This window comes from Oncorhynchus clarkii, chromosome 22, assembly GCF_045791955.1.
Source record: "Oncorhynchus clarkii lewisi isolate Uvic-CL-2024 chromosome 22, UVic_Ocla_1.0, whole genome shotgun sequence".
In the NCBI taxonomy this organism is placed as follows: domain Eukaryota; kingdom Metazoa; phylum Chordata; class Actinopteri; order Salmoniformes; family Salmonidae; genus Oncorhynchus; species Oncorhynchus clarkii.
The window spans coordinates 48,200,246-48,227,163 of record NC_092168.1 but is presented as its reverse complement, the minus strand read 5'-3'; the positions used below and the strand labels follow the sequence as shown (position 1 = coordinate 48,227,163).

The window sequence follows — 26,918 nt, the reverse complement described above, 5'->3', positions numbered from 1 at the left end:
CTGAATTAATAACTACTATAGTCTACCACCATCTGAATGGTTATGGGTCTGAATTAATAACTGCTATAGCCTACCACCATCTGAATGGTTATGGGTCTGAATTAATAACTGCTATAGTCTACCACCATCTGAATGGTTATGGGTCTGAATGGTTATGGGTCTGAATTAATAACTGCTATAGTCTACCACCATCTGAATGGTTATGGGTCTGAATGGTTATGGGTCTGAATTAATAACTGCTATAGCCTAACACCATCTGAATGGTTATGGGTCTGAATTAATAACTGCTATAGTCTACCACCATCTGAATGGTTATGGGTCTGAATTAATAACTGCTATAGTCTACCACCATCTAAATGGTTATGGGTCTGAATTAATAACTGCTATAGTCTACCACCATCTGAATGGTAATGGGTCTGAATGGTTATGGGTCTGAATTAATAACTGCTATAGTCTACCACCATCTGAATGGTTATGGGTCTGAATTAATAACTGCTATAGTCTACCACCATCTGAATGGTAATGGGTCTGAATGGTTATTAGTCTGAATTAATAACTGCTATAGTCTACCACCATCTGAATGGTGATGGGTCTGAATTAATAACTGCTATATCCTACCACTATCGAGCATTTCGTTCTTCTTTCTAACTACCCGTGAGTTCTATTTGCTGCTGTATTTAACACTCAGCAAACATTCAGCAAGCGTCCCTCTTCTAATAGTCTATTGGAATAGAAAATGCAACAACAACAAAAAAAATGTTTTTCTGCAATGATTCAAAGAGCTAAGGAGCGTTTTTCTCTCTCTCTCTCTCTGTCTTTCTCTCTCTCTCTGTCTTTCTCTCTCTCTCTCTCTCTCTCTCTCTCTCTCTGTCTTTCTCTCTCTCTCTCTCTCTCTCTCTCTCTCTCTCTGTCTTTCTCTCTCTCTCTCTCTCTCTCTCTCTCTCTCTCTCTCTCTCTCTCTCTCTCTCTCTCTCTCTCTCTCTCTCTGTCTTTCTCTCTCTCTCTCTCTCTCTCTCTGTCTTTCTCTCTCTCTCTCTCTGTCTCTCTCTCTCTCTCTCTCTCTCTCTCTCTCTCTGTCTTTCTCTCTCTCTCTCTCTCTCTCTCTCTTTATCTCCGCTTTCTTTTGACAGAAGTAGGAGCTGTACATATGTGTTGAGTAGGAAAGTTTGGCATCAGACCATAACTTTCATAGCATGCTTCTGGTTCTGGTCTATCTTACCAAAATATTACTATTTTAGCTGCATTAAAGCTCATTCTGGGATTCGAAAAAAAGACCAAAACTGCAGCCCTGCTAATTGAAATTACCGTTGAACAGCTTCCCATATCCCAAACTGCAGCTTTACGTCCTTGGCTCTCCCTCTTCTCTGTGACATCATCTGTTTCCCTTCTTCCTGTTCATATCCATTGTGTTCTTCTCAGTAACTACCTATACTTTTGCTATGCTTTCTATCATCTGTGCTCGTTCATTCATTCATGCTTTATTTGTCCTTCATTTTGTCCCTTCCCTGTTCTCCACATCCTTCTCTCTCCAGTGTAAATAAAGGCTTAGAGAAGAAACAACTTTGAGGTAAATAAATAATTTGTGTTTTACTCACTCAGTGGAAGTGATAGTACTAGGCATTTCTATTAGGTCGTAGCTTCAGGGTTATTTAAGGAGCTGAATGGTCGATACACATTTGAGGTAGGCTGCCATTCAGCTGTACTACTTTGAGGTAGGCTGCCATTCAGTAATTTAACTTCACTTCCTTGTTTCGGGTTGCAGGACACTGATGTTCTGTGGACCGACTTCCATCAGAAGCTGGTGGATAATGCTTTGATATCTATGGACACGTATCTTGGACAGTTCCCTGATATTAAGGTATGATCATATCTTAGACAGTTCCCTGATCTTTAAGGTAGTTTCCTCATCGTCGTGCTCCCTTCCTGAGGACTAGCTTTGATTCGTATAGAGTACAGCTGCCTTCATCAAACTGCTTTCATCACTTGTTTGTGATGAGGTGTGCTCGTCTTCTTCTTCTTCAGTCTCGTATTGCAAAGCGTGACAGGAAGCTTGTGGACTACGACAGCGCCAGACACAACCACTCTTCTACCAATAAGGGGAAGAAAGGAAAGGACGGGGGCATCAAGATCACCAAGGTAACAAGACCTCTCTCAGCACTGGATATGTAGCCCTTTTAATCCTGCGTAATTCTGCAATTAATATCAATCTGTTGTCTCTGTATGCCAGTAATTTACACTGAACTAAATACGTGTAAATCTGTTGAAAATACTCTCTCTCTCTCTCATTTCTCTTTCACTTTCGTTCTCTCTCTCTCTCTGACTCTCTCTCTCTCTCTCATTTCTCTTTTGCTTTCGTTCTCTCTCTCTCTCTCTCTCTCTCATTTCTCTTTCGCTTTCGTTCTCTCTCTCTCTCTCTCTCTCTGTCCTTTTCTCTCTCTCTCTCTCTCATTTCTCTTTCGCTTTCGTTCTCTCTCTCTCTCTGTCCCTCTCACTTTCTCTGTCCCTCTCTCTCTTTCTCTCTCTCTCTCTCTCTCTAATTTCTCCTTCTCTTTCGCTCTCTCGCTTTCTCTCTCTCTAATTTCTCCTTCTCCTTCTCTTTCGCTCTCTCTCTCTCTCTCTGTCTCTCTCTCTCTCTCTCTCTCTCTCTGTCTCTCTCTCTCTCTCTCTCTCTTTCTCTCTCTCTCTCTCTCTTCATCTTTTCATCTTTTCCCACCTCTAGCCAGCATCTCTGTTGGAAAGGGCCACACCAGTTTGGGCTCAGGGCATCCTGTCAGCCCACAACATTGCTCAGAGTAACCTCTCCAGGAACCAGGTGGGTCCACCACCTCTCTCAGCCACCCTGTTGACTACTGCTGTCATTGGGACCCAACACTCTATTTTAGTCTGTAGACTGCCTACAATAGCTTTAGACCTTTAGAAAGAGCCCTCATTTTACACCGTTTCTTTCCCAGACACAAAACCTTTGTCTTCAGACAAGGGAGTTATGGTTTGCTATGTATGACCGACCCGGCTCAAATCAGTCTTATGTAGCAAAAATTGAAATTGTGTTTTGTGGATGAAAGTCGAGACTCAGAGCTACAAAATGGTATGTTATACACTACAGTTGAGGAACAATGGGAAAGTAATTATGCTTTGAATGCTGATTTTTTGTTGTTGTTGAAAATGTCCCTTAAATAGTTTGTACCTACCGGAGAGCTATTCTATGTCTATACTCATTCAGCATTGTTCACACCCTCTTAAGCTTTAGCCCCACCCATTCAGCATTGTTCACACCCTCTTAAGCTTTAGCCCCACCCATTCAGCATTGTTCACACCCTCTTAAGCTTTAGCCCCACCCTTCTCTTTAAGGATTGATCCGAGCGTTCTGTCCTAACAACATCAGTCAAGCACCCAAGTTAACAGAGTTAGCACCCAAGTTAATTAACAGAGTTAGCACCCAAGTTAACAGAGTTAGCATCCAAGTTAACAGAGTTAGCACCCAAGTTAACAGAGTTAGCATCCAAGTTAATTAACAGAGTTAGCACCTAAGTTAACAGAGTTAGCACCCAAGTTAATTAACAGAGTTAGCACCCAAGTTAACAGAGTTAGCACCCAAGTTAATTAACAGAGTTAGCACCCAAGTTAACAGAGTTAGCACCCAAGTTAATTAACAGAGTTAGCATCCAAGTTAACAGAGTTAGCACCCAAGTTAACAGAGTTAGCATCCAAGTTAACAGAGTTAGCACCCAAGTTAACAGAGCGTTGGTGACTGCAACTGTGCTGTCAGATCGTCCGTTTGTAAATTCAGAGTGTTTTGCGTTCAGAGCGCACACTGGACGCTCTGGCCAATGAGTAGGGTTGATACGAATGTTCTGACCTCACAACGGCAGTCAAGCACCCAAGCTAACTGGCTAACATTGGCTAACTTGCTAGCTACTTCCAGACACATAATGAGAGACTCTACTCTGACCACTTTACTTGCCCTAGCCGCGCTAAGCTGTTTTCATGTTATCCAGAGTGTTGGTGACTGTAACGGTGCTGCTGGCAACAATTGAATTACGCTTTTTTGCCGATGTTTACTGACACCGGCCATATTCAACATGTGTTGAGTGTTCGTAAATTCATCAGTTATTCTGCGCTCTGGCACACTCAGACAAGAGTGCTCTGAAATCGGAGTAGATGGCCAGGCTGAATTGATGAACGCACCCGAAATGGTAACTTGCATAGTGGAGTATTTTGTTAAGACATGTAGCTAGATAGCTAACAATGAACCATAATCACAACTCAAACAGTAGTTGGCAAGTAGTTAGCCTGTAGTTGACCAGTACTTGGTCAGTATTTAGCCAGTAGTTGGCCAGTAGTTGGCCAGTAGTTGGCTAGGAGTTTAATAGTTGTTGACTAGGAGTTGGCCAGTAGTTGGCTAGTAGTTGTCCAGTAGCAGATGGCCAGTAGTAGTTGGCTTGTAGTTTGCCAGTAGTAGTTGGCCAGTAGTTGGCTAGTAGTTGGCTAGTAGTTGGCCAGTAGCAGTTGGCCAGTATTAGTTGGCTAGTAGTTGTCCAGTAGCAGTTGGCCAGTAGTAGTTGGCTTGTAGTTGGCCAGTAGTAGTTGGCCAGTAGTTGGCTGGTAGTCGGTTAGTAGTTGGCCAGTAGTTGGCATTAGTTGGTTAGTAGTTGACCAGTAGTTGGCCGGTAGTTGGTTAGGAGTTTAATAGTAGTTGGCTAGTTGGCGAGTAGTTGGCCAGTAGTTGGCCAGTAGTACTTGGCTAGTAGTTGTCCAGTAGTAGTTGGCAAGTAGTTGGCTTGTAGTTGGCCAGTAGTAGTTGGCCAGTAGTTGGGTAGTAGTTGGCTAGTTGTAGTTGGCTTGTAGTTGGCCAGTAATTAAGTAGTAGTTGGCTAGTAGTAGTTGGCTTGTAGTTGGCCAGTAGTAGTTGGCCAGTAGTTGGGTAGTAGTTGGCTAGTAGTTGGGCAGTAGTTGGCCAGTAGTTGCCCAGTATTATTTGGCCAGTAGTTGGCTAGTTGTTGGCCAGTAGTAGTTGGATTGTAGTTGACCAGTAGTAGTTGGCAAGTAGTTGGCTAGTAGTTGGCCAGTAGTTGGCCAGTAGTTGGTTAGTAGTTGGCCAGTAGTTGGCTTAGTTGGTTAGTAGTTGGCCAGTCGTTGGCTGGCAGTGGGTTAGTAGTTGGATATTGGGTGGCTAGTAGGTGGATAGTAGTTGGTTAGTAGGTGGATAGTAGGTGGATAGTAGGTGGCTAGTAGGTGACTAGTAGTTGGATAGTTCGGTGGCTAGTAGGTGGATGGTAGTTGGTTAGTAGGTGGTTAGTAGGTGGCTAGTAGGTGGCTAGTAGTTAGATGGTTTACTGGTTAACTGCATTTTACAGTATATTGGAATGGTAAGTGTAAAATAAGGACCATATGTGCCTTGTGACAGATATTGTGTTTGTTGGTGTGTGTGTGTGTGTGTGTGTGTGTGTGTGTGTGTGTGTGTGTGTGTGTGTGTGTGTGTGTGCGTGCGTGCGTGCGTGCGTGTGTGTGTGTGTGTGTGTGTGTGTGTGTGTGTGTGTGTCAGGCGGAGGACGAGTTGGAGAGAGCTCAGAAGGTGTTCGAGGAGATTAATGAAGATCTGCAGGAGGAACTGCCCTCACTATGGAACAGGTACATCTCACTATGGAACAGGTACATCTCACTATGGAACAGGTACATCTCACTATGGAACAGGTACATCTCACTATGGAACAGGTACATCTCACTATGGAACAGGTACATCTCATTATGGAACAGGTACATCTCACTATGGAACAGGTACATCTCACTATGGAACAGGTACATCTCACTATGGAACAGGTACATCTAACTGTGGAACAGGTACATCTCACTATGGAACAGGTACATCTCACTATGGAACAGGTACATCTCATTATGGAACAGGTACATCTCACTATGGAACAGGTACATCTCACTATGGAACAGGTACATCTCACTATGGAACAGGTACATCTCACTATGGAACAGGTACATCTCACTATGGAACAGGTACATCTCACTATGGAACAGGTACATCTCATTATGGAACAGGTACATCTCACTATGGAACAGGTACATCTCACTATGGAACAGGTACATCTCACTATGGAACAGGTACATCTCACTATGGAACAGATACATCTCACTATGGGACAGGTACATCTCACTATGGAACAGGTACATCTCACTATGGAACAGGTACATCTCACTATGGAACAGGTACATCTCACTATGGAACAGGTACATCTCACTATGGGACAGGTACATCTCACTATGGAACAGGTACATCTCACTATGGAACAGGTACATCTCACTATGGAACAGGTACATCTCACTATGGAACAGGTACATCTCACTATGGAACAGGTACATCTCATTATGGAACAGGTACATCTCACTATGGAACAGGTACATCTCACTATGGAACAGGTACATCTCATTATGGAACAGGTACATCTCACTATGGAACAGGTACATCTCACTATGGAATAAAAAGTGAAATTATGTTTTTGTTGCATTCCAAAAGGTGCATGATAGTACAAACAATACTAACTATGCACTAACACATCCCACACAAGGTTTACAATGATTATTTGTTAAAACTCTCAAATACCCCTTTTCTCTCTTTCTCACTCCTTCTTCGCTGTGTCCATCTTCTTCCTCTGTCTCTCTCTCTCTGTCTCCATAGTCGAGTTGGCTTCTACATTAGCACCTTCCAGAGTATGTCTGGCTTTGAGGAGAAGTTCCACAAGGAGATGGGGAAGGTGAGTCTGATGACTTGATGTTGATCTAACCAACAAGTCCATGAATTAATATGGAGACCTTGTTTACTTTCTCTCTCTTTCTCTCTCTCTCTCTCTCTCTCTCTCTCTCTCTCTCTCTCTCTCTCTGTCTCTCTGTCTCCCACCCTCTCTCTCTCGCTCTCTCTCTCTGTCTCTCAATCACACCGTATGCAGCTCGACCAGAATCTGTACGATATTCTTGTCAAACTGGAGAAACAGGACATGTCTGGGTGAGTTTCTGTAGTATAGTATACCTTTCCTTGTATATAATATACGATGAGCATATGAACAGGTAACAGCGATGCACCGACGTCGTTGCGAGCTCAGAGGAGGTAACCAAGGCAGAAGCCCTGTCTGACTAAACTAATGTGTTTGTCTGTCCTCTGTCTCTGGTTCCGTGTCTGAGATCAGTGCTGCTTGGTGGGTTGTTACTGTTAATCACATGGTAAACAGAGAGACTTTAAGAGTCCCAAACCACTCCTCAAGTTCCCCCCCGTTCCACATCTTTTTTTGTGTGTGTGCTCTTGCCAACTCCAAACATCGCATGACAATGAGTAACGAGGAGTTGGCATGATGGCACAAACAGACTCTGGCACTTTAGGCTACCCCTTGTTTCACTCGTTGGATGTATTCCAGAACTAGCCCGTATGATTCAACTAACGAAGGGCTTTGGTGATTTAGTTGAACAGTTGAATCAGGTTGGCTTGTTCTAGAATGTGTCAAATAAGTCGAACTGGCTGAGGTAACTGCTTTGACAGAGCCCTGTTGGTGGATGAGATATACACTGCTTTAGAGTATCTGCAGTTGTATAGACTGTCAGTCTGCCTTCACTGTTCGCTATAACCTAACAGGCACGTTCCATTCTGTACTGTACAATGGGATCAGATTTCACTCTCTTCTCTCTCTCCTGTCTTTCCCTTCTCTACATCTGTCTCTCTCTCTCTCTCTCTCTCCCCCTATCTCTCTCTTCCCCCCTCTCTCTCCTCTCTCTCTCTCCCCCCCTCTCTCTCCCTCTCTCTTCCCCCCTCTCTCTCTTCCCCCCTCTCTCTCTCCTCCTCTCTCTCCCCTCTCTCTCTCTTCCCTCCTCTCTCTGTCTTCCACCTCTCTCCCCCTCTCTCTCTCCCCCTCTCTCTCTCTTCCCCCCTCTCTCTCCCCTCTCTCTATTTTCCCCCCTCACTCTGTCTTCCCCCTCTCTCCCCCTTCTCTCTGTCGTCCCCTCTCTCTCTCCCCTCTCTCTTCCCCCCTCTCTCTCTCTTCCCCCCTCTCGCTGTCTTCCCCCCTCCCACTCCCCTCTCTCTCTCTGTCTACTTCCCTCTCTTCTCTAGTGAGCTCCCCAGAGGAGCAGATCCAGCCAATCACACTCTGAGTCCAGGCGGACCGCCACCCATCCCTAAGTCCCCCTCTAAGGTACTGTAGTACACACACACACACACACACACACACACACACACACACACACACACACACACACACACACACACACACACACACACACACACACACACACACACACACACACACACAAACAGACACACACACACACACAGACACACAGACACACACACACACACAGACACACACAGACACACACACACACACACACACACACACACAGGGGCTGGAATGACATAGCCTAATAGCGAAGCATGTCTGTTCTACGAAATGTATTCCCAAATAAATGTATTCCCAAATAAATGTATTCCCAAATAAATGTATTCCTAAATAAATATATTCCCAAATAAATGTATTCCCAAATAAATGTATTCCCAAATAAATGTATTCCCAAATAAATGTATTCCCAAATAAATGTATTCCCAAATAAATGTATTCCTAAATAAATATATTCCCAAATAAATGTATTCCCAAATAAATGTATTCCCAAATAAATGTATTCCCAAATAAATATATTCCCAAATAAATATATTCTAAATTATTACATTTTCTCTATTAAACCTTGTGCAGTGAACAACAATGATTGTTGCTGACATGCCGATGTTCAGATGAAGGGACTGTAATAGTCTATGTGGTGCTCAGCTCAGACTGTAGGTTGTAGTCTACTGTAATAGTCTATGTGGTGCTCAGCTCAGACTGTAGGTTGTAGTCTACTGTAATAGTCTATGTGGTGCTCAGCTCAGACTGTAGGTTGTAGTCTACTGTAATAGTCTATGTGGTGCTCAGCTCAGACTGTAGGTTGTAGTCTACTGTAGCTGCTGGTAAAGGAATTCAAAGCCTCTACTTTATCACTCAGGATGGAACGTTCCTTGGTGTTAAAACTAAACCAGACAACTCTAAAGTAGAATAGTTAACCTATTTATTTTTTTGAGTGAATAATAATTATTCATTATTTATATTTATACTCAAATAATAATAATTAATAATAAGAGCAATCAGAATGTTGTGTCCAATTCGGTAGATGAACAAACCCAATGCTTTAGCCTATGTACATGATATAGCCACAATGCTTCATCAGTTGGGTTACAGGTGATCATGCTGTTTGCCAATAATAGTAAACATCTGATAATATAGACCGCACAGTACATAGTCCAATATGTTAAAATCATTTTAACATCATTTTTACCAATATGTTTTTATGGCTCATTTCTGGAGGTGGAAATTATACTTTAGATGGTGTCAGAGTCAGTTTATTTTTAATTTATTTTGGAGTAAAATTATTATTATATAAATATATTTTAAACCAAATCTCTCCCCTAAATAAGGATTTTTCGTTGTATCAAATTGGTAGTTACAGTCTTGTCTCAGCGCTGAAACTCCCGTACGGACTCGGGAGAGGCGAAGGTCGAAAGCCATGAGTCCTCCTAAACACGAGCCAACCAAGACTCACTGCTTCTGGTCCTCTTAGATGAAAGGGGAGGTTAACTTGGCCCCGGACAATGGAACTGAGATCGATTTAAGGTTTCAGTCAATGTTATTTATTTTTGTTGCACACAGACGCTGTTGCTGCAAGTTTCCGGGGGAGTTTTTCAATGTATTTAAAGGCAAGCACACACAGACAGACTTGTGCCCCGGATGCAAAAACACTCACACACACACACACACACACACACACACACACACACACACACACACACACACACACACACACACACACACACACACACACACACACTCACACACACACACACACACGTACACACACACGTGTTTATATTAAGAAAGAACAGACAACAGATTTCCACCTCGTCTGCAGATGTCTCCTGGGAGCAATACTGGCTCCATCTAGTCTGTGACCAACTCTAAGGGAGAGGGAGATATTGCTCTCATTCAGAATGTTGGTAACGCTTTACAGCAAGCTCTCACAGTCCTACTGCAGAATTAGCAGTTCATCCACGTTTCTCCAAACGTCAAATTTAGGTTAAGGTTTTTTAAATAAAACATTTTGAGTGTTCTGGTCATTTGAGCGTTCTGTTAATTTGAGCGTTCTGTTAATTTGTGTCACGTTCGTTTAGAAATGGATTGGACCAAGGTGCAGTGGTAGGCGTACATTTAACTTTTATTTAAATGACATCGAAAAAACAACAAAATACAAAAAAAAATCGAACGTAAAGCTACATGCAGTGCAGAAAGCAACTACACACAAACAAGATCCCACAATCTAAGGTGGGAAAAAGGGCTGCCTAAGTATGATACCCAATCAGAGACAACGATAGACAGCTGCCTCTGATTGGGAACCATACCTAGCCAACAAAGAAATAGACAACCTAGAATGCCCACCCAAATCACACTCTGACATAACCAAATAGAGAAATAAAAAGGCTCTCTATTCTGTTAATTTGAGCATTCTGTTCATTTGAGCATTCTGTTAGTTAGAGCATTCTGTTCATTTGAGCATTCTGTTCATTTGAGCATTCTGTTCATTTGAGCATTCTGTTCATTTGAGCATTCTGTTAGTTAGAGCATTCTGTTCATTTGAGCATTCTGTTCATTTGATCATTCTGTTCATTTGAGCATTCTGTTAATTAGAGCATTCTGTTCATTTGAGCATTCTGTTAATTTGAGCATTCTGTTAATTAGAGCATTCTGTTCATTTGAGCATTCTGTTCATTTGAGCATTCTGTTCATTTGAGCATTCTGTTCATTTGAGCATTCTGTTAATTAGAGCATTCTGTTCATTTGAGCATTCTGTTCATTTGAGCATTCTGTTAATTAGAGCATTCTGTTCATTTGAGCGTTCTGTTGATTAGAGCATTCTGTTAATTAGAGCATTCTGTTCATTTGAGCATTCTGTTAATTAGAGCATTCTGTTCATTTGAGCATTCTGTTAATTAGAGCATTCTGTTCATTTGAGCATTCTGTTCATTTGAGCATTCTGTTCATTTGAGCATTCTGTTCATTTGAGCATTCTGTTAATTTGAACATTCTGTTCATTTGAGAGTTCTGTTGATTAGAGCATTCTGTTAATTAGAGCATTCTGTTCATTAGAGCATTCTGTTCATTAGAGCATTCTGTTCATTTGAGCATTCTGTTCATTTGAGCATTCTGTTCATTTGAGCGTTCTGTTGATTAGAGCATTCTGTTCATTTGAGCGTTCTGTTCATTTGAGCATTCTGTTCATTTGAGCATTCTGTTAATTTGAGCATTCTGTTAATTTGAGCATTCTGTTAATTAGAGCATTCTGTTAATTTGAGCATTCTGTTAATTAGAGCATTCTGTTAATTAATTAGAGCATTCTGTTCATTTGAGCATTCTGTTCATTTGAGCGTTATGTTCATTAGAGATTGAATGTAGGAGAATATAGCACAATAAATCTGGTAAAGAAAATACAAAGAAAAAACCAACCGGTCTTTTTCTACCATCATCTTTGAAATGCAAGAGAAAGGTCCCAGTTATAGCCATCACTCTGCTTGTAATTCAGATAGAGCCCACAAGATGGCAGCCGTGTATGTGCAAAGTTTCAGATGGATAACTTCAAAAATGAGTGAACAACAAAACTTTTAGTGTGAAGTCCCCAGGTATATGTGGGCAAATCGTGAAGAAGACATTCACAATCATATTCCATTTTTTATGCAAGAATATAATCAAATCTGTATACTTGGGCTTTGATTATTTTTCCAAGTATTAGTAGCCATATAATAAGTTCAACACTTGCAAAACAACCCGTTTTCATAACTTCATAATTGGTGCTAATTTGACAAAGATACAGTTGTTCAAGTGATGGCTGCCCGCGCCATAAAGGCGTCGCTCTCTGACCAGATATGGTGTCCTATAGGATATACTACACCCCTAATGAAATAATTAAGTATTGTTACCTTCTAGGATCTCTGAGGAATAGATACGAACGTGATTTGACTCGTTCAAATAACGTTTAGGGTGAGATTTTCACAGATTCCTTTCTTTGCAAATTTAACGAGTGGAAATACAAAACAGATCATGCATATGCTATATGGATCTTTTTAGGATATGAAAATTTATTTTATCTAACAAAACAACACTTCATGTTATTTCTGGAACGCTTTGGATGATAAATCAGAGCAAGATTTCAGAATGTAAGTACACATTTCACCTTTAGAGGTGAATTTATCAAATCTATCGCGGTGAAAAAAGTGTTTTGTTGTTAGGAGCTCTCCTTAAACAATAGCATGTAATTGTTTCGCGGTAATAGCTACTGTAAATTGGACAGTGCAATTATATTAACAAGAATTTAAGCTTTCAGCCAATATAAGACACTTATATGTAGCGACATTTGTAGTTTCTCTAAAATCTGCGATCGTGACACAAGGCGATGCATTATTTACAACTGTCCCATTGATGAATTAATTATTTTATGATTTACAGTCAGAGGTGTACAGTTCTTTATCGAAGCAGGAACATCTTTGAAGTTGGCAGTAGTAAGTGTGGTGGTCAGACAAGCTCATTTTATTGATTAAAGAAATAGACCTGCTATTGTTCCTTGTAATACAGTGATTGATTAATTGGGGTTCTGATAGTAATTCCCCCGTTTCAGATACAATAGTTAATATATCAGCTAATTGATCATTACAGCTAATTGATCATTACTGCGTAGCTTGTTGGCCAGTAAACAACTGGGACGATTTCCATGGAGGTAATGGTTGAGTCTTACTCGATGGATTGGCAAATTCTGCTCTCTGTCTTATCAATAAATTAGGTTCTGTCTTGACTTGACTTTGTAAAGAGGAATAGTTAGAGGAGGCAGGTATCCTAGTGGTTAGAGCGTTGGACTAGTTAACCGTAAGGTTGCAAGATTGAATCCCTGAGCTGACAAGGTAAAAACCTGTCGTTCTGCCCCTGAACAAGGCAGTCAACCCACTGTTCCTAGACCAGTTAACCCACTGTTCCTAGACCAGTTAACCCACTGTTCCTAGGCCATCATTGAAAATAAGAATTTCTTCTTAACTGACTTACCTAGTTAAATAAAGGTAAAATAAATAAATAAAAACCTTATCTGAAAATAATGTTTGTTGATAAAACCTTTGATAGAATCAGATTTTTTTTATTGATCATTATGAACTTATTTAGTTCTATTTCAAATTGATCACAGAAAGTAGTAGTGGTGAAACGTTGAAATGCCGTCTTGTGGCCCTTTTAGGAGATTCAGAAATTTGAAGTTGGCAGTAGTAAGTGTGGTGGTCAGACAAGCTAATTTTATTGATTCAAGAAATAGTGAACGTGAACGTTCCACACCTTAATGTGATGCTATATGTTGACAATTATTTGAATTTGAATTCCATTAATTCATAGTTATTTTGCAAAAGTAAGCCAGCAGAAAGGCACAGGTTTAAATGTATGCCATGTGACCCTTGTCTTTACCTGTCTTTCTCTCCGTCACGTTGTGCAGCTGAGACCAGCGATGCCGCCGCGGCCTGAATCCAGCCCCTGTCGGGACATGAAACCAGAAAACATCATTAACCTGTTTGATGCTGCTGCTCCTAACATCAGTGTTACGTCCCCAACACAGGTACAGCCTGTTACCTGTTCTCTTTTCCTTTATCACGTCATGCCTGACTCCTTACCCTAACCCTTACTCTACCCTAAACCTACCCTAACCCCTACTCTACACTAAACCTACCCTAACACCTACTCTACACTAAACCTACCCTAACCCGTACTCTACACTAAACCTACCCTAACCCGTACTCTACACTAAACCTACCCTAACACTTACTCTACCCTAAACCTACCCTAACCCTTACTCTACCCTAAACCTACCCTTACTCTACACTAAACCTACCCTAACACCTACTCTACACTTAACCTACCCTAACCCGTACTCTACACTAAACCTACCCTAACCCGTACTCTACACTAAACCTACCCTAACCCGTACTCTACACTAAACCTACCCCTACTCTACCCTAAACCTACCCTAACCATTACCCTACCCTAAACCCTATTCTACACTAAACCTACCCTAACCCGTACTCTACACTAAACCTACCCCTATTCTACCCTAAACCTACCCTAACCATTACTCTACCCTAAACCTAACCTAACCCCTACTCTACCCTAAACCAACCCTAATCCTTACTCTACACTAAACCTACCCTAACCCGTACTCTACACTAAACCTACCCTAACACCTACTCTACCATAAACCTACCCTAACACCTACTCTACCATAAACCTACCCTTACTCTACCCTAAACCTACCCTAACCCCTACTCTACACTAAACCTACCCTAACCCTTACTCTACCCTGAACCTACCCTAACCCTTACTCTACCCTAAACCTACCCTTACTCTACCCTAAACATACCCTAACCCTAACTCTACCCGAAACCTACCCTTACTCTACCCTAAACCTACCCTAACCCTTACTCTACCCTAAACCTACCCTAACCCTTACTCTACCCTGAACCTACCCTAACCCCTACTCTACCCTAAACCTACCCTTACTCTACCCTACACCTACCCTAACCTTACTCTACCCGAAACCTACCCTTACTCTACCCTAAACCTACCCTAACCCTTGCTCTACCCTAAACCTACCCTTACTCTACCCTAAACCTACCCTAACCCTTACTCTACCCTAAACCTACCCTAACCCTTACTCTACCCTGAACCTACCCTAACCCCTACTCTACCCTAAACCTACCCTTACTCTACCCTACACCTACCCTAACCCTTACTCTACCCTAAACCTACCCTTACTCTACCCTAAACATACCCTAACCCTAACTCTACCCGAAACCTACCCTTACTCTACCCTAAACCTACCCTAACCCTTACTCTACCCTAAACCTACCCTAACCCTTACTCTACCCTGAACCTACCCTAACCCCTACTCTACCCTAAGCCTACCCTTACTCTACCCTACACCTACCCTAACCTTACTCTACCCGAAACCTACCCTTACTCTACCCTAAACCTACCCTAACCCTTACTCTACCCTAAACCTACCCTAACCCTTACTCTACCCTGAACCTACCCTAACCCCTACTCTACCCTATAAACCTACCCTAACCCCTACTCTACCATAAACCTACCCTAACCCTTACTCTACCCTAAACCTACCCCTACTCTACCCTAAACCTACCCTAAACCCTTACTCTACCCTAAACATACCCTAACCCCTACTCTACCATAAACCTACCCTAACCCTTACTCTACCCTAAACCTACCCCTACTCTACCCTAAACCTACCCTAAACCCTTACTCTACCCTAAACATACCCTAACCCCTACTCTACCCTAAACCCACCCTAACCCTTACTCTACCCTAAACCTACCCTAAACCTACTCTAACACCTACTCTACCCTAAACCTACCCTAACCCCTACTCTACCCTAAACCTTACTCTACCCTAAACCTACCCTAACCCCTACTCTAACCTAAACCTACCCTAACCCTTACTCTACCCTAAACCTACCCTAACCCTTACTCTACCCTAAACCTACCCTAACCCCTACTCTACCCTAAACCTACCCTAAACCCTACTCTACCCTAAACCTACCCTAACCCTTACTCTACCCTAAACCTACCCTAACCCCTACTCTACCCTAAACCTACCCTAACCCCTGCTCTACCCTAAACCTACCCTAACCCCTACTCTACCCGAAACCTACCCTAACCCTTACTCTACCCTAAACCTACCCTAACCCCTATTCTTGCTAATCCCTGCCCTCGTTCTCCTGTTAACTGTCTGTATGTATCGTATCCTTCCTTCCCATGTCAGTTTGACAGCCCTGCAGGGGCCAACCTGTTGGACATGGACCTGTCCATCCTGGCTGCACCAAGTCATGGTGGCACAGCCGTGTCCTCAGCCTCTCAGGTGGGTTGGCCCGTTCAGGCAGACGGTCAGGCAGGCAATAAGTCAAGTTGGTATCAGCTCCTATACGTGTTTGATACATGCTTAGACCCTGGCCGAGCTCAGTCTGCCTGGCGAGACATTCATTACCACCGTGTATATTTGAGACTCGTTAGCATTTTCATAATTTCTGTTTGTTTAGACGTATGACTTTGAAATGCATGGGTTGAATTAAAGTTTTCTTCTGTTTATTTGTTGTGTTTGAGCATCTCTACCGCTTCTCTCTCTGTCTCTCTCTGTCTCTCTGTCTCTCTCTGTCTCTCTCTCTCTCTGTGTGTCTCTCTCTCTCTCTCTCTCCCTTTCTCTCTATCTCTCTTTTTTTCCTGCTAAAGGCGGTATCATGGGACACATGGGAGGTAAGCACAGTCATCATACTCTACATTGGCCATAGATTCCCTCCAACAGGGACTGTCTAGCTGATCCAACAGGGACTGTCTAGCTAATCCAACATGGACTGTCTAGCTGATCCAACAGGGACTGTCTAGCTGATCTAACAGCCATGGGACTGTCTAGCTGATCCAACAGTCATGGGACTGTCTAGCTAATCCAACAGGGACTGTCTAGCTGATCCAACAGGGACTGTCTAGCTGATCTAACAGTCATGGGACTGTCTAGCTAATCCAACAGGGACTGTCTAGCTGATCCAACAGGGACTGTCTAGCTAATCCAACAGGGACTGTCTAGCTAATCCAACAGGGACTGTCTAGCTGATCCAACAGGGACTGCATAGTTGATCCAACAGCCATGGGACTGTCTAGCTGATCCAACAGCCATGAGACTGTCTAGCTGATCCAACAGTGACTGTCTAGCTGATCCAGCAGGGACTGTCTAGCTGATCCAACAGGGACTGCATAGTTGATCCAACAGTCATGGGACAGTCTTGCTGATCCAACAGCCATGGGACTGTCTAGCTGATCCAACAGGGACTGTCTAGCTAATTCAACAGCCATGGGACTGTCTAGCTGATCCAACAGTCATGGGACTGTCTAGTTGATCCAACAGGGACTGTCTAGCTGATCCAACAGGGACTGTCTAGCTAATCCAACATGGACTGTCTAGCTGATCCAACAGGGACTGTCTAGCTGATCTAACAGCCATGGGACTGTCTAGCTGATCCAACAGTCAAGGGACTGTCTAGCTAATCCAACAGGGACTGTCTAGCTGATCCAACAGGGACTGTCTAGCTGATCTAACAGTCATGGGACTGTCTAGCTAATCCAACAGGGACTGTCTAGCTGATCCAACAGGGACTGTCTAGCTGATCCAACAGGGACTGTCTAGTTGATCCAACAGTCATGGGACTGTCTAGCTAATCCAACAGGGACTGTCTAGCTAATCCAACAGGGACTGTCTAGCTGATCCAACAGGGACTGCATAGTTGATCCAACAGCCATGGGACTGTCTAGCTGATCCAACAGCCATGCGACTGTCTAGCTGATCCAACAGGGACTGTCTAGCTGATCCAGCAGGGACTGTCTAGCTGATCCAACAGGGACTGCATAGTTGATCCAACAGTCATGGGACAGTCTTGCTGATCCAACAGCCATGGGACTGTCTAGCTGATCCAACAGGGACTGTCTAGCTAATTCAACAACCATGGGACTGTCTAGCTGATCCAACAGTCATGGGACTGTCTAGTTGATCCAACAGGGACTGTCTAGCTGATCCAACAGGGACTGTCTAGCTAATCCAACAGCCATGGGACTGTCTAGCTGATCCATCAGGGACTGTCTAGCTGATTCAACAGGGTCTGTCTAGCTGATCCAACAGGGACTGTCTAGCTAAACCAACAGGGACTATCTAGCTGATCCAACAGGGACTGTCTAGCTGATCCAACAGCCATGGGACTGTCTATCTAATCCAACAGGGACTGTCTAGCTGATTAAACAGCCATGGGACTGTCAAGCTGATCCAACAGGGACTGTCTAGCTCATCCAACAGCCATGGGATTGTCTAGCTGATCCATTAGGGACTGTCTAGCTAATCCATCAGGGACTGTCTAGCTAATCCAACAGCCATGGGACTGTCTAGCTGATCCAACAGGGACTGTCTAGCTCATCCAACAGCCATGGGACTGTCTAGCTGATCCAACAGGGACTGTCTAGCTCATCCAACAGCCATGGGACTGTCTAGCTGATCCATTAGGGACTGTCTAGCTAATCCATCAGGGACTGTCTAGCTAATTCAACAACCATGGGACTGTCTAGCTAATCCAACAGCCATGGGACTGTCTAGCTGATCCATCAGGGACTGTCTAGCTGATCCATCAGGGACTGTCTAGCTAATCCAACAGCCATGTGACTGTCTAGCTGATCCATCAGGGACTGTCTAGCTAATTCAACAGCCATGGGAATGTCAAGCTGATCCAACAGGGACTGTCTAGCTCATCCAACAGCCATGGGACTTTCTAGCTGATCCATTAGGGACTGTCTAGCTAATCCATCAGGGACTGTCTAGCTAATTCAACAACCATGGGACTGTCTAGCTAATCCAACAGCCATGGGACTGTCTAGCTGATTCATCAGGGACTGTCTAGCTGATCCATCAGGGACTGTCTAGCTAATCCAACAGCCATGGGACTGTCTAGCTGATCCAACAGGGACTGTCTAGCTCATCCAACAGCCATGGGACTGTCTAGCTGATCCAACAGGGACTGTCTAGCTCATCCAACAGCCATGGGACAGTCTAGCTGATCCATTAGGGACTGTCTAGCTAATCCATCAGGGACTGTCTAGCTAATTCAACAGCCATGGGACTGTCTAGCTAATCCAACAGCCATGGGACTGTCTAGCTGATCCATCAGGGACTGTCTAGCTAATCCAACAGCCATGGGACTGTCTAGCTGATCCATCAGGGACTGTCTAGCTAATCCAACAACCATGGGAATGTCTAGCTGAATTTAGGGACTGCATGATACTAACAGAATAACAAAATAGTTATTTCAGGGTTTTCATGCCCTAACCAAACTGTTATCTCCACATCTCTGTGTTTTTGTTGGGGGAAATAGTAAAGCAGAACATACAGGGAATTGTACCTCTGACCTTCCACGATGTTACCTGGTAGCCTGAGTACCAGTCTGCGCAATCATGCCAACTCCATAACAACAGCCTTCTTTGATTTGGAAAAGCTAACGATCGAAAACCTAATTGATCTTTCCTAATTGTTTTTTTCACTTTTTCGCCACATCCCCCACGTTTCAATCATCAATCTTTTTATTTATCAATTAATTAATTAATTTAATTAATTTGAATTAATTTCCTACATTTCTATTATCCCCGATAAATGGCCCATTGCCATGGAAACCTTGCCTGACCCGGTTCTTGGTCACTATGGCTTCCTATGGCCTATTATACCCCATTTCACTGCCCCCACCCCGTACCTTTGCCTCTTAACCCTCGCCCCTGCCCCCTACCCCTCACCCCTTCCCTCTGCCCCTACCCCCTTGCCCATGCCCATTGCCATGGAAACTCTGGCTCTAAACCTGGTCTCTATGGCTTCGAATGGGTTCCTCATACCAATGGACATGCCCCATTCTGCCCATTTAATTGCCCCACCCCAACCCCTCGCCCACCTAGCCTGAGGAAACTCCTGCTCCACCAGAGGAGCCCCAGGGCTGGGATGATGACGGTACCCTGCCAGTGTGTGCTGCCGGCTGGGATGATGACGGTACCCTGCCGGTGCGTGCTGCCGGCTGGGGGGATGACGGTACTCTGCCGGTGCGTGCTGCTGGCTGTGGGGATGACGGTATAGCTGCCACCACAGCAGGCTGGGATGATGATGGCTCTCTGCCTGTGAGGGTGGATGACTCCTGGGGGGATGATGGTGTTGCTGATGCCACTGCTTCCGCTGCCGTGGCCGAGTCTGAGGCTGCTGGCTGGGATGATGATGAGGAGGGGGTGCCCCAGGTACGATGGAAAGAGTAGGATGCATCTGGAGCTGGGTGGATGCATCGGCTACAACACTGGTCTGGTGGTCTAGCAGGACAGGATGGAGGATACTGTAGTTGTAGACACATGATGGTGGAGCTCTCTGGTTCTCTCTGGTTCTCTCTGGTTCTGTCTGGATCTTCCAAGTAGTAGTAGTAGGCAGTGGCAGGTGTCCTTTGAAAAATAGGTATTCTGACCACAATGGGACTTCCTGAATAAATAAAGAGATGAAATATAGAAAGAGGGTCTTGTTTCTCCGGATCCCTTCAAAATGAAATGTATCGTAGTCTTTCAGTCCGTAAACCACTGCCTGGCTGTAACAGGGGATACTTTATAGACTGGGGGTGCATTTCTAGTGACATCATGATGTGCTGTATGTGTAACAGTTCTTCTTCTCTCCGTCTCTAACAGGCTGACACACTTACGACTCCTGCAGCCCCTACAGCTGCAGCCCCTACAGCTGCAGCCCCTACACCTGCAGCCGCAGCACCAGAAGAGGTAAGTGGCACCTTGGTTGGTTGATTGGTTGGTTGGTTGATTGGTTGGTTGCTTGGTTGATTGGTTGGGTGGTTGGTTGGTTGGTTCGTTGATTGTTTGGTTGGTTGGCTGATTGGTTTGTTGATTTGTTGGTTGGTTGGTTGGTTGGTTGGTTCGTTGATTGTTTGGTTGGTTGGCTGATTGGTTTGTTGATTGATTGGTTGGTTGGTTGGTTGGTTGGTTGGTTGGTTGGTTGGTTGGTTGGTTGGTTGGTTGATTGATTGGTTGGTTGGTTGGTTGATTGGTTGGTTGGTTGACTTATTTTTGTGACTTCTTTTATCACAGACCCCTGTTGTGGCAGCAGCAGCAACCAACGGGGATTCAGAGGCGGTAGAAATGCCTCCAGGATTCCTCTTCAAAGTGAGTGGGGATGATGATGAGATGTGAATAAATTCTACGTTGTGTAATATGTATCTATTATTTCCAAGTAGGAAATCATTTGAAACTGAATTGTACTATTTTCTTCATCGTGTTCAGGTGACCACCATGCATGACTATGCCGCTAATGACTCGGATGAGCTGGAGATGAAGGCTGGAGACATCGTGCTGGTTGTGGCCTTCGACAACCCAGAAGAACAGGTCAGTGTTCTTAGTCATAGCCTGATGGTACATTCTATTTGTGCTTTATCAAATGCCTGTCTTTGTTTGTACACGATTCTTGCAACAATAGAAGAATTAACTACATTTAATAGCCTTTTTTTTGCCAGAACGGGCTCATAGGACCGTTTCTGTAGTGTGAGGCAGCTTTGATGTACAAAAGACGTGTCTATCTCATGTCCTTAGCTACATTACAAAACGATGTGCTTTGGGTTCCTCTTAATCCACATGATGTGTTTGTTTCAGGACGAGGGCTGGCTGATGGGGATGAAGCAGGAAGACTGGATCCAGAATAAACAGAGCTCGCTCAAAGGGGTGTTCCCCGAGAACTTCACCTCCAGGCTGTGAGAGAGGAGACGCCATATTTATTCTCCTCTGGCTTCTCTCTCGTCCACAAGATCCTTTATTCTCTTACCTCCTCTCCTCTCCTCTCCTCTCCTCTCTTCTCCTCTCTTCTCCTCTCTTCTCCTCTCTTCTCCTCTCCTCTCCTCTCCTCTCCTCTCCTCTCCTCTCTTCTCCTCTCTTCTCCTCTCTTCTCCTCTCCTCTCCTCTCCTCTCCTCTCCTCTTCTCCTCTCTCTCCACCAGATTATTATTTTCTCTGTCTCTCTCTGACCCAATTCCCTGTGCCATCCTCCCTTCCCTTTCCTAACCTCTGGGTTTGTGCCAGCGTGATACTGTAGGTATCGGCATGAGAAACAGCACTGCATCGTCAGCTGTCTCTTCTGTATCCATGTCTAGCATGGTGTACATGCTGGTTAGAAGTATTTTTTTGGGGTGGGGGGGGCTACTGAGGCTATAGGGTCAGATTGTGGCATATCAGTTGACTTGCACTTGTTTTAAATCGCCATAAAACAGAAATATGTTTCAGTATACGTACATACTTTCAAGAGGTGTTTTACAAAGGAGTTTATCTAGTGTTCTTTATCATCTTTTTCCAACACAATCAGACAGAAAAGACATTGAAGATGACCCTGAGGGCTTTACAGAGGGCGTAACCTCTCAGAGAAACTCCTCTAGTGGCTGAGGCATCACACCATAATACCAGCCCTAAGAGACCTTAGACCTTTTTTGATATGACTCGTTGGCTTTCTCCTCAACCCCTTCACCTACTAAAGTATGTTTGTTACCAGGTGTTGTGATGATTCCGGGTTGCCAGGTGTTGTGATGATTCCGGGTAACCAAGGTGTTGTGATGATTCCGGGTTACCAAGTGTTGTGATGATTCCAGGTTGCCAGGTGTTGTGATGATTCCGGGTAACCAAGGTGTTGTGATGATTCCGGGTTGCCAGGTGTTGTGATGATTCCGGGTTGCCAGGTGTTGTGATGATTCCGGGTAACCAAGGTGTTGTGATGATTCCGGGTTGCCAGGTGTTGTGATGATTCCGGGTTGCCAGGTGTTGTGATGATTCCGGGTAACCAAGGTGTTGTGATGATTCCGGGTAACCAAGGTGTTGTGATGATTCCGGGTTGCCAGGTGTTGTGATGATTCCGGGTTGCCAGGTTTTGTGATGATTCATTCCTGAAGAGACTAACTAACCCTCGCCCTGTTCTATACTGTGTGTAATTGTCACCTGAACTTAACTCTACATTCCTGCATCATTTAACCCTTGAAATATTAAGGAAGCAGACTATCTGTGTAAGGACACTAAATATGGTTGTGTTTTGGTTCCTGAAGGTGTAACAATATAGGTCTAAGTCCATGTACACTGAGAGGGATATGCAGTTTATTTTGAGAAATGTGTGTTATGTTTTTTTTTCTCTTGATGTTAAGTAACTCTGATCCTTCTGTGGTTGGTGAGACTGGTAATTTTATGGTCCAGATTATTCATCCTTCAGAATAAAAAACGATTCCTTTTTTGTATGCAGTCGGAGCAATTGATCATGGAGGATAGGGAAACTGTCAACTCGGAAATGTTAATAATATCATAGAGATCTGGTTGTATTCTGCGTATGCCATTCCCTAGTGCAGTGTGACTTCTGTCATCTAGGTTGCTATCCCAAACTGACATGACCTGCTGAAATGATGCCGTAACTTGGTAGTGTATGTGGGAGTGTTTGTGTACGTGCGTGAGTGCGTGCGTGCGTGAATCTGCGAATGTGTGTGTGTGTGTCCTTTTCATACAGAGAACTTTTGTCCCTCCTTTCGGCTGTACCTCTCAATTTATTTATGCGCTATTGTCATTGCTTTCACTTCCTCCCGTGTGGTGACTGGATAAGACATTTTTACAGGAGCCATTCTGATTTGATTAAGGACTCAGGAGAGACCAATTCTACTCATTCAGACGTTCAGACGTTCTGTTTTTTTTTTTTTGCTGCTGGTGTTATTATCATCGTGTATTTATCGTGTATATTTCGTGTGTTTTAACAAGCCGTGACAAACATATTAATCATATCTGTGTGAGTAAATGTGTCAAGGAGCATGCCAAATTAATTCCACGTGTCGTGTATTATAGGAGCGATCCTCTTTGTAGGAACTCGTTTAAAAGGGCAAGAACTTGTTCCTTCTGATTACTATTGGAGACCGATAGTAATAAACAGATATTTAGAAGCTCAACTTGTCTCTTTATTCTTTAATACTGTGTTTCCGGGTTAATTACTTTCTTGTTCCCTCTCCTTCGTTTTCCCCCTACCGTCACCAACGTTCCCTTTCAATAGTGCATTATGTGTGTTTTTATGGTTATGTGGTGTTTTCTGACAGACTAGCTGGTCAGCGTGACAATTTGGCTCAAGATTTTAATATTTTAAAAATGTTGTATTTAACTAGGCAAGTCAGTTAAGAACCATTCTTATTTACAATGACGACCTACCAGGGAACAGTGGGTTAAGTGCCTTGTTCAGGGGCAGAACAACAGATTTTTACCTAGTCAGCTCGAGGATTTGATTCAGCAACCTTTTGGTTACTAGTCCAACGCTCTAACCACTAGGCTACCTGCCGCCCCAATTTGGTTTCCAAGGTCATATAATGTAATGTAATGTATAATGCCTAATCAGGAGGTATAAGTCGATTCAGAAGCCATTATAGTGTAGTGTTAAATCACTCATTGTTTTGTTTAGTGTGTGAAAGATCATGTTTAACAAAGGGAGACTCAAGTCATAACAAACCTTTAATGGGTCAAAGTTCACCTAGTGCAGAAAGAGGGCAGAGAATGGTGACACGTTTCAGCAGATCCACTAATGTTGTTGTGAAGGGGTTTGCAGGGGATCAGTTGAAGACTGAGAGTGTGAGGTGAGAGAGAGTGAAAGAGAGTGCTGTGACATCACAGCAGCAAGATTTGTGACCTTTTGCCACAAGAAAAGGGCAACCAGTGAAGAACAAACACCATTGTGAATACAACCCATATTTATGCTTATTTATTTTCCCTTGTGTACTTTAACCATTTGTACATTTGTAATGTCTTTATTGTTTTGAAACTTCTGTATGTGTAATGTTTCCTGTTAATTTGTATTGTTTATTTCACTTTTGTATATTATCTACCTCACTTGCTTTGGCAATGTTAACACGTTTCCCATGTCAATAAAGCCCCTTGAATTGAATTGAGAGAGGTGAGAGAGAATGAGAGAGAGAGGTGAGAGATGAGAGAGAGGTGAGAGATGAGAGAGAGGTGAGAGAGAGTGAGAGGGGAGAGAGAATTAGAGAGGGGTGAGAGATGAATGAGAGGTGAGAGATGAGAGAGAAGTGAGAGAGAGTGAGAGGTGAGAGAGAATGAGAGAGAGGTGAGAGATGAAAGAGTGAAGTGTGAGAGAGGTGAGAGAAATACATTTATGTAAATGGTTGGACTGAAAACCTACAGGACGGTAGATCTCCAGGAAGAGGGTTGGACTGAAAACCCACAGGACAGTTGATCTCCAGGAAGAGGGTTGGACTGAAAACCTACAGGACGGTAGATCTCCAAAAAGAAGGTTGGACTGAAAACCTACAGGACGGTAGATCTCCAGGAAGAGGGTTGGACTGAAAACCTACAGGATGGTAGATCTCCAGGAAGAGGGTTGGACTGAAAACCTACAGGACAGTAGATCTCCAGGAAGAGGGTTGGAGTGAAAACCTACAGGACAGTAGATCTCCAGGAAGAGGGTTGGAGTGAAAACCTACAGGACAGTAGATCTCCAGGAAGAGGATTGGAGTGAAAACCTACAGGACAGTAGATCTCCAGAAAGAGTGTTGGAGTGAAAACCTACAGGACAGTAGATCTCCAGGAAGAGGTTTGGACTGAACCCACAGGACAGTAGATCTCCAGGAAGAAGGTTGGACTGATAACCTACAGGACAGTAGATCTCCGGGTAGAGGGTTGGACTGATAACCTACAGGACAGTTGATCTCCAGGAAGTAGAAGTTATCAGTCCAACCCTCTTCCTGGAGATCTACTGTCCTGTAGGTTTTCACATTTTTATTAAACCCTTTTTAAAACTCGGTACATCATCTCTCACTCACACCTGTCTATAATGATCAAACCCAAGCGTTGAACAGATGGGACCAGCCTCAGCCTCCTCCTGGTCTATCTCTGAAGATCCTTTTCCCTGCTGAAGTCCTCACTGCCCAGATTGGTGAGTTAGTCTCTCGGCTCCATCAATCTGACAACCTACCATGTGCCTCAGGCTAAATTCTCACTCAGGTTGTACAACTCATTTGACGAACAAACAAACAATTTTTTATTTTTTTTTTGCAGACAAACATCAAGAATATCCCAACTGTCGAATGCAGTGTAAATCAGTTGTGCTAGACCCTTTTTTATAAACTGAAAGCCGTGGTATATCAGATCGTATTTACCACCGGTATGACAAAACATATAGTTTGACTGCTCCAATTAGAGTTTATAATAGCAATAAGGCTCTTCGGGGGTTTGTGATATATGGCCAGGCACTCCACGTTGCGTCGTGCTTAAGAACAGCCCTTAGCCGTGGTATATCGGCCATATATCACACATCCTCTGGTCTTATTGCTTAAGTATCTCATTGTGGTTAATGGAGCGATTTACTTTATGTCCTGCAGTGAGTGAACCAGCCTGCAGGGGGCACTGTGGGGAAGTGATCCTACATAGAGCCAACTCAGTCAGAGAGGTACTGTACCCTGGTTCTATAGTGCTGCTGTCCATGGTGCTGAACCCAAAGACCAGACCACCTCCTCTTCTCTCACTCCCCTGTTACCGAACACAACTTTCAGCAGATATTCAACTACGTTTCATAACGTTTATCAAGAGGCTTTAGTACAGTAATACAGATGTGCAAAATACACATGTATACACTATATATACAAAAGTATGAGGACACCCATTCAAATTAGTGGATTCTGTTAGTTCAGCCACACCCTTGGCTGACAGGTGTATAAAATCGAGGACAGAGCCATGCAATCTCCATAGACGAACACAGTCTGGTCAGTAGAACGGCCTGTACTGAAGAGCTCAGTGAATTTCCATGTGGCACCGTCATAGGATGCCACCTTTCCAACAAGTCAGTTTGTCAAATTTCTGCCCTGATAGAGCTGCCCTGGTCAACTGTAAGTGCTGTTATTGTGAAGTGGAAATGTCTAGGAGCAACAACGGCTCAGCCGGGAAGTGGTAAACCACGCAAGCTCACAGAACGGGACCGCCAAGTGCTGAAGCACGAAACGTGTAAACGAAAGTCTGTCCTCGGTTGCAACACTCACTACCGAGTTACAAACTGCCTCTGAAAGCAACGTCACCAAAATAACTGTTCGTCGGGAGCTTCATGAAATCGGTTTCCATCGCCGTGCAGCCGCACACAAACCTAAGATCACCATGCACAATGTCAAGCGTCGGTTGGAATACTGTCACTTCCGATC

The 26,918-nt window shown here is 43.7% G+C and overlaps 1 protein-coding gene across 6 annotated transcripts in view; it reads left to right on the top strand.

The window, feature by feature from the left end:
- The window catches only part of LOC139380983 (myc box-dependent-interacting protein 1), a 35,290-nt gene extending 11,615 nt beyond the window's left edge, over positions 1 to 23,675 (top strand). The window contains exons 5-21 of one of the 6 annotated variants that reach the window (XM_071124197.1): positions 1,763 to 1,858; positions 2,023 to 2,136; positions 2,720 to 2,812; positions 5,543 to 5,628; positions 6,686 to 6,761; positions 6,954 to 7,009; positions 8,105 to 8,186; positions 13,594 to 13,713; positions 15,930 to 16,025; positions 16,394 to 16,417; positions 19,637 to 19,966; positions 20,399 to 20,485; positions 20,810 to 20,884; positions 21,002 to 21,103; positions 21,368 to 22,296; positions 22,350 to 22,515; positions 22,570 to 23,189. In XM_071124197.1, the coding sequence (XP_070980298.1) occupies positions 1,763 to 1,858; positions 2,023 to 2,136; positions 2,720 to 2,812; positions 5,543 to 5,628; positions 6,686 to 6,761; positions 6,954 to 7,009; positions 8,105 to 8,186; positions 13,594 to 13,713; positions 15,930 to 16,025; positions 16,394 to 16,417; positions 19,637 to 19,966; positions 20,399 to 20,485; positions 20,810 to 20,884; positions 21,002 to 21,103; positions 21,368 to 21,469 (1,539 nt within the window). In that variant the 3' untranslated portion in view covers positions 21,470 to 22,296; positions 22,350 to 22,515; positions 22,570 to 23,189. Of the gene's footprint in view, positions 1 to 1,762; positions 1,859 to 2,022; positions 2,137 to 2,719; positions 2,813 to 5,542; positions 5,629 to 6,685; positions 6,762 to 6,953; positions 7,010 to 8,104; positions 8,187 to 13,593; positions 13,714 to 15,929; positions 16,026 to 16,393; positions 16,418 to 19,636; positions 19,967 to 20,398; positions 20,486 to 20,809; positions 20,885 to 21,001; positions 21,104 to 21,367 lie in introns of all 6 variants that reach the window. The other 5 variants (XM_071124196.1, XM_071124195.1, XM_071124198.1 and 2 more) reach the window with 5 other exon arrangements.
- The last annotated feature ends 3,243 nt before the right edge of the window (positions 23,676 to 26,918 follow it).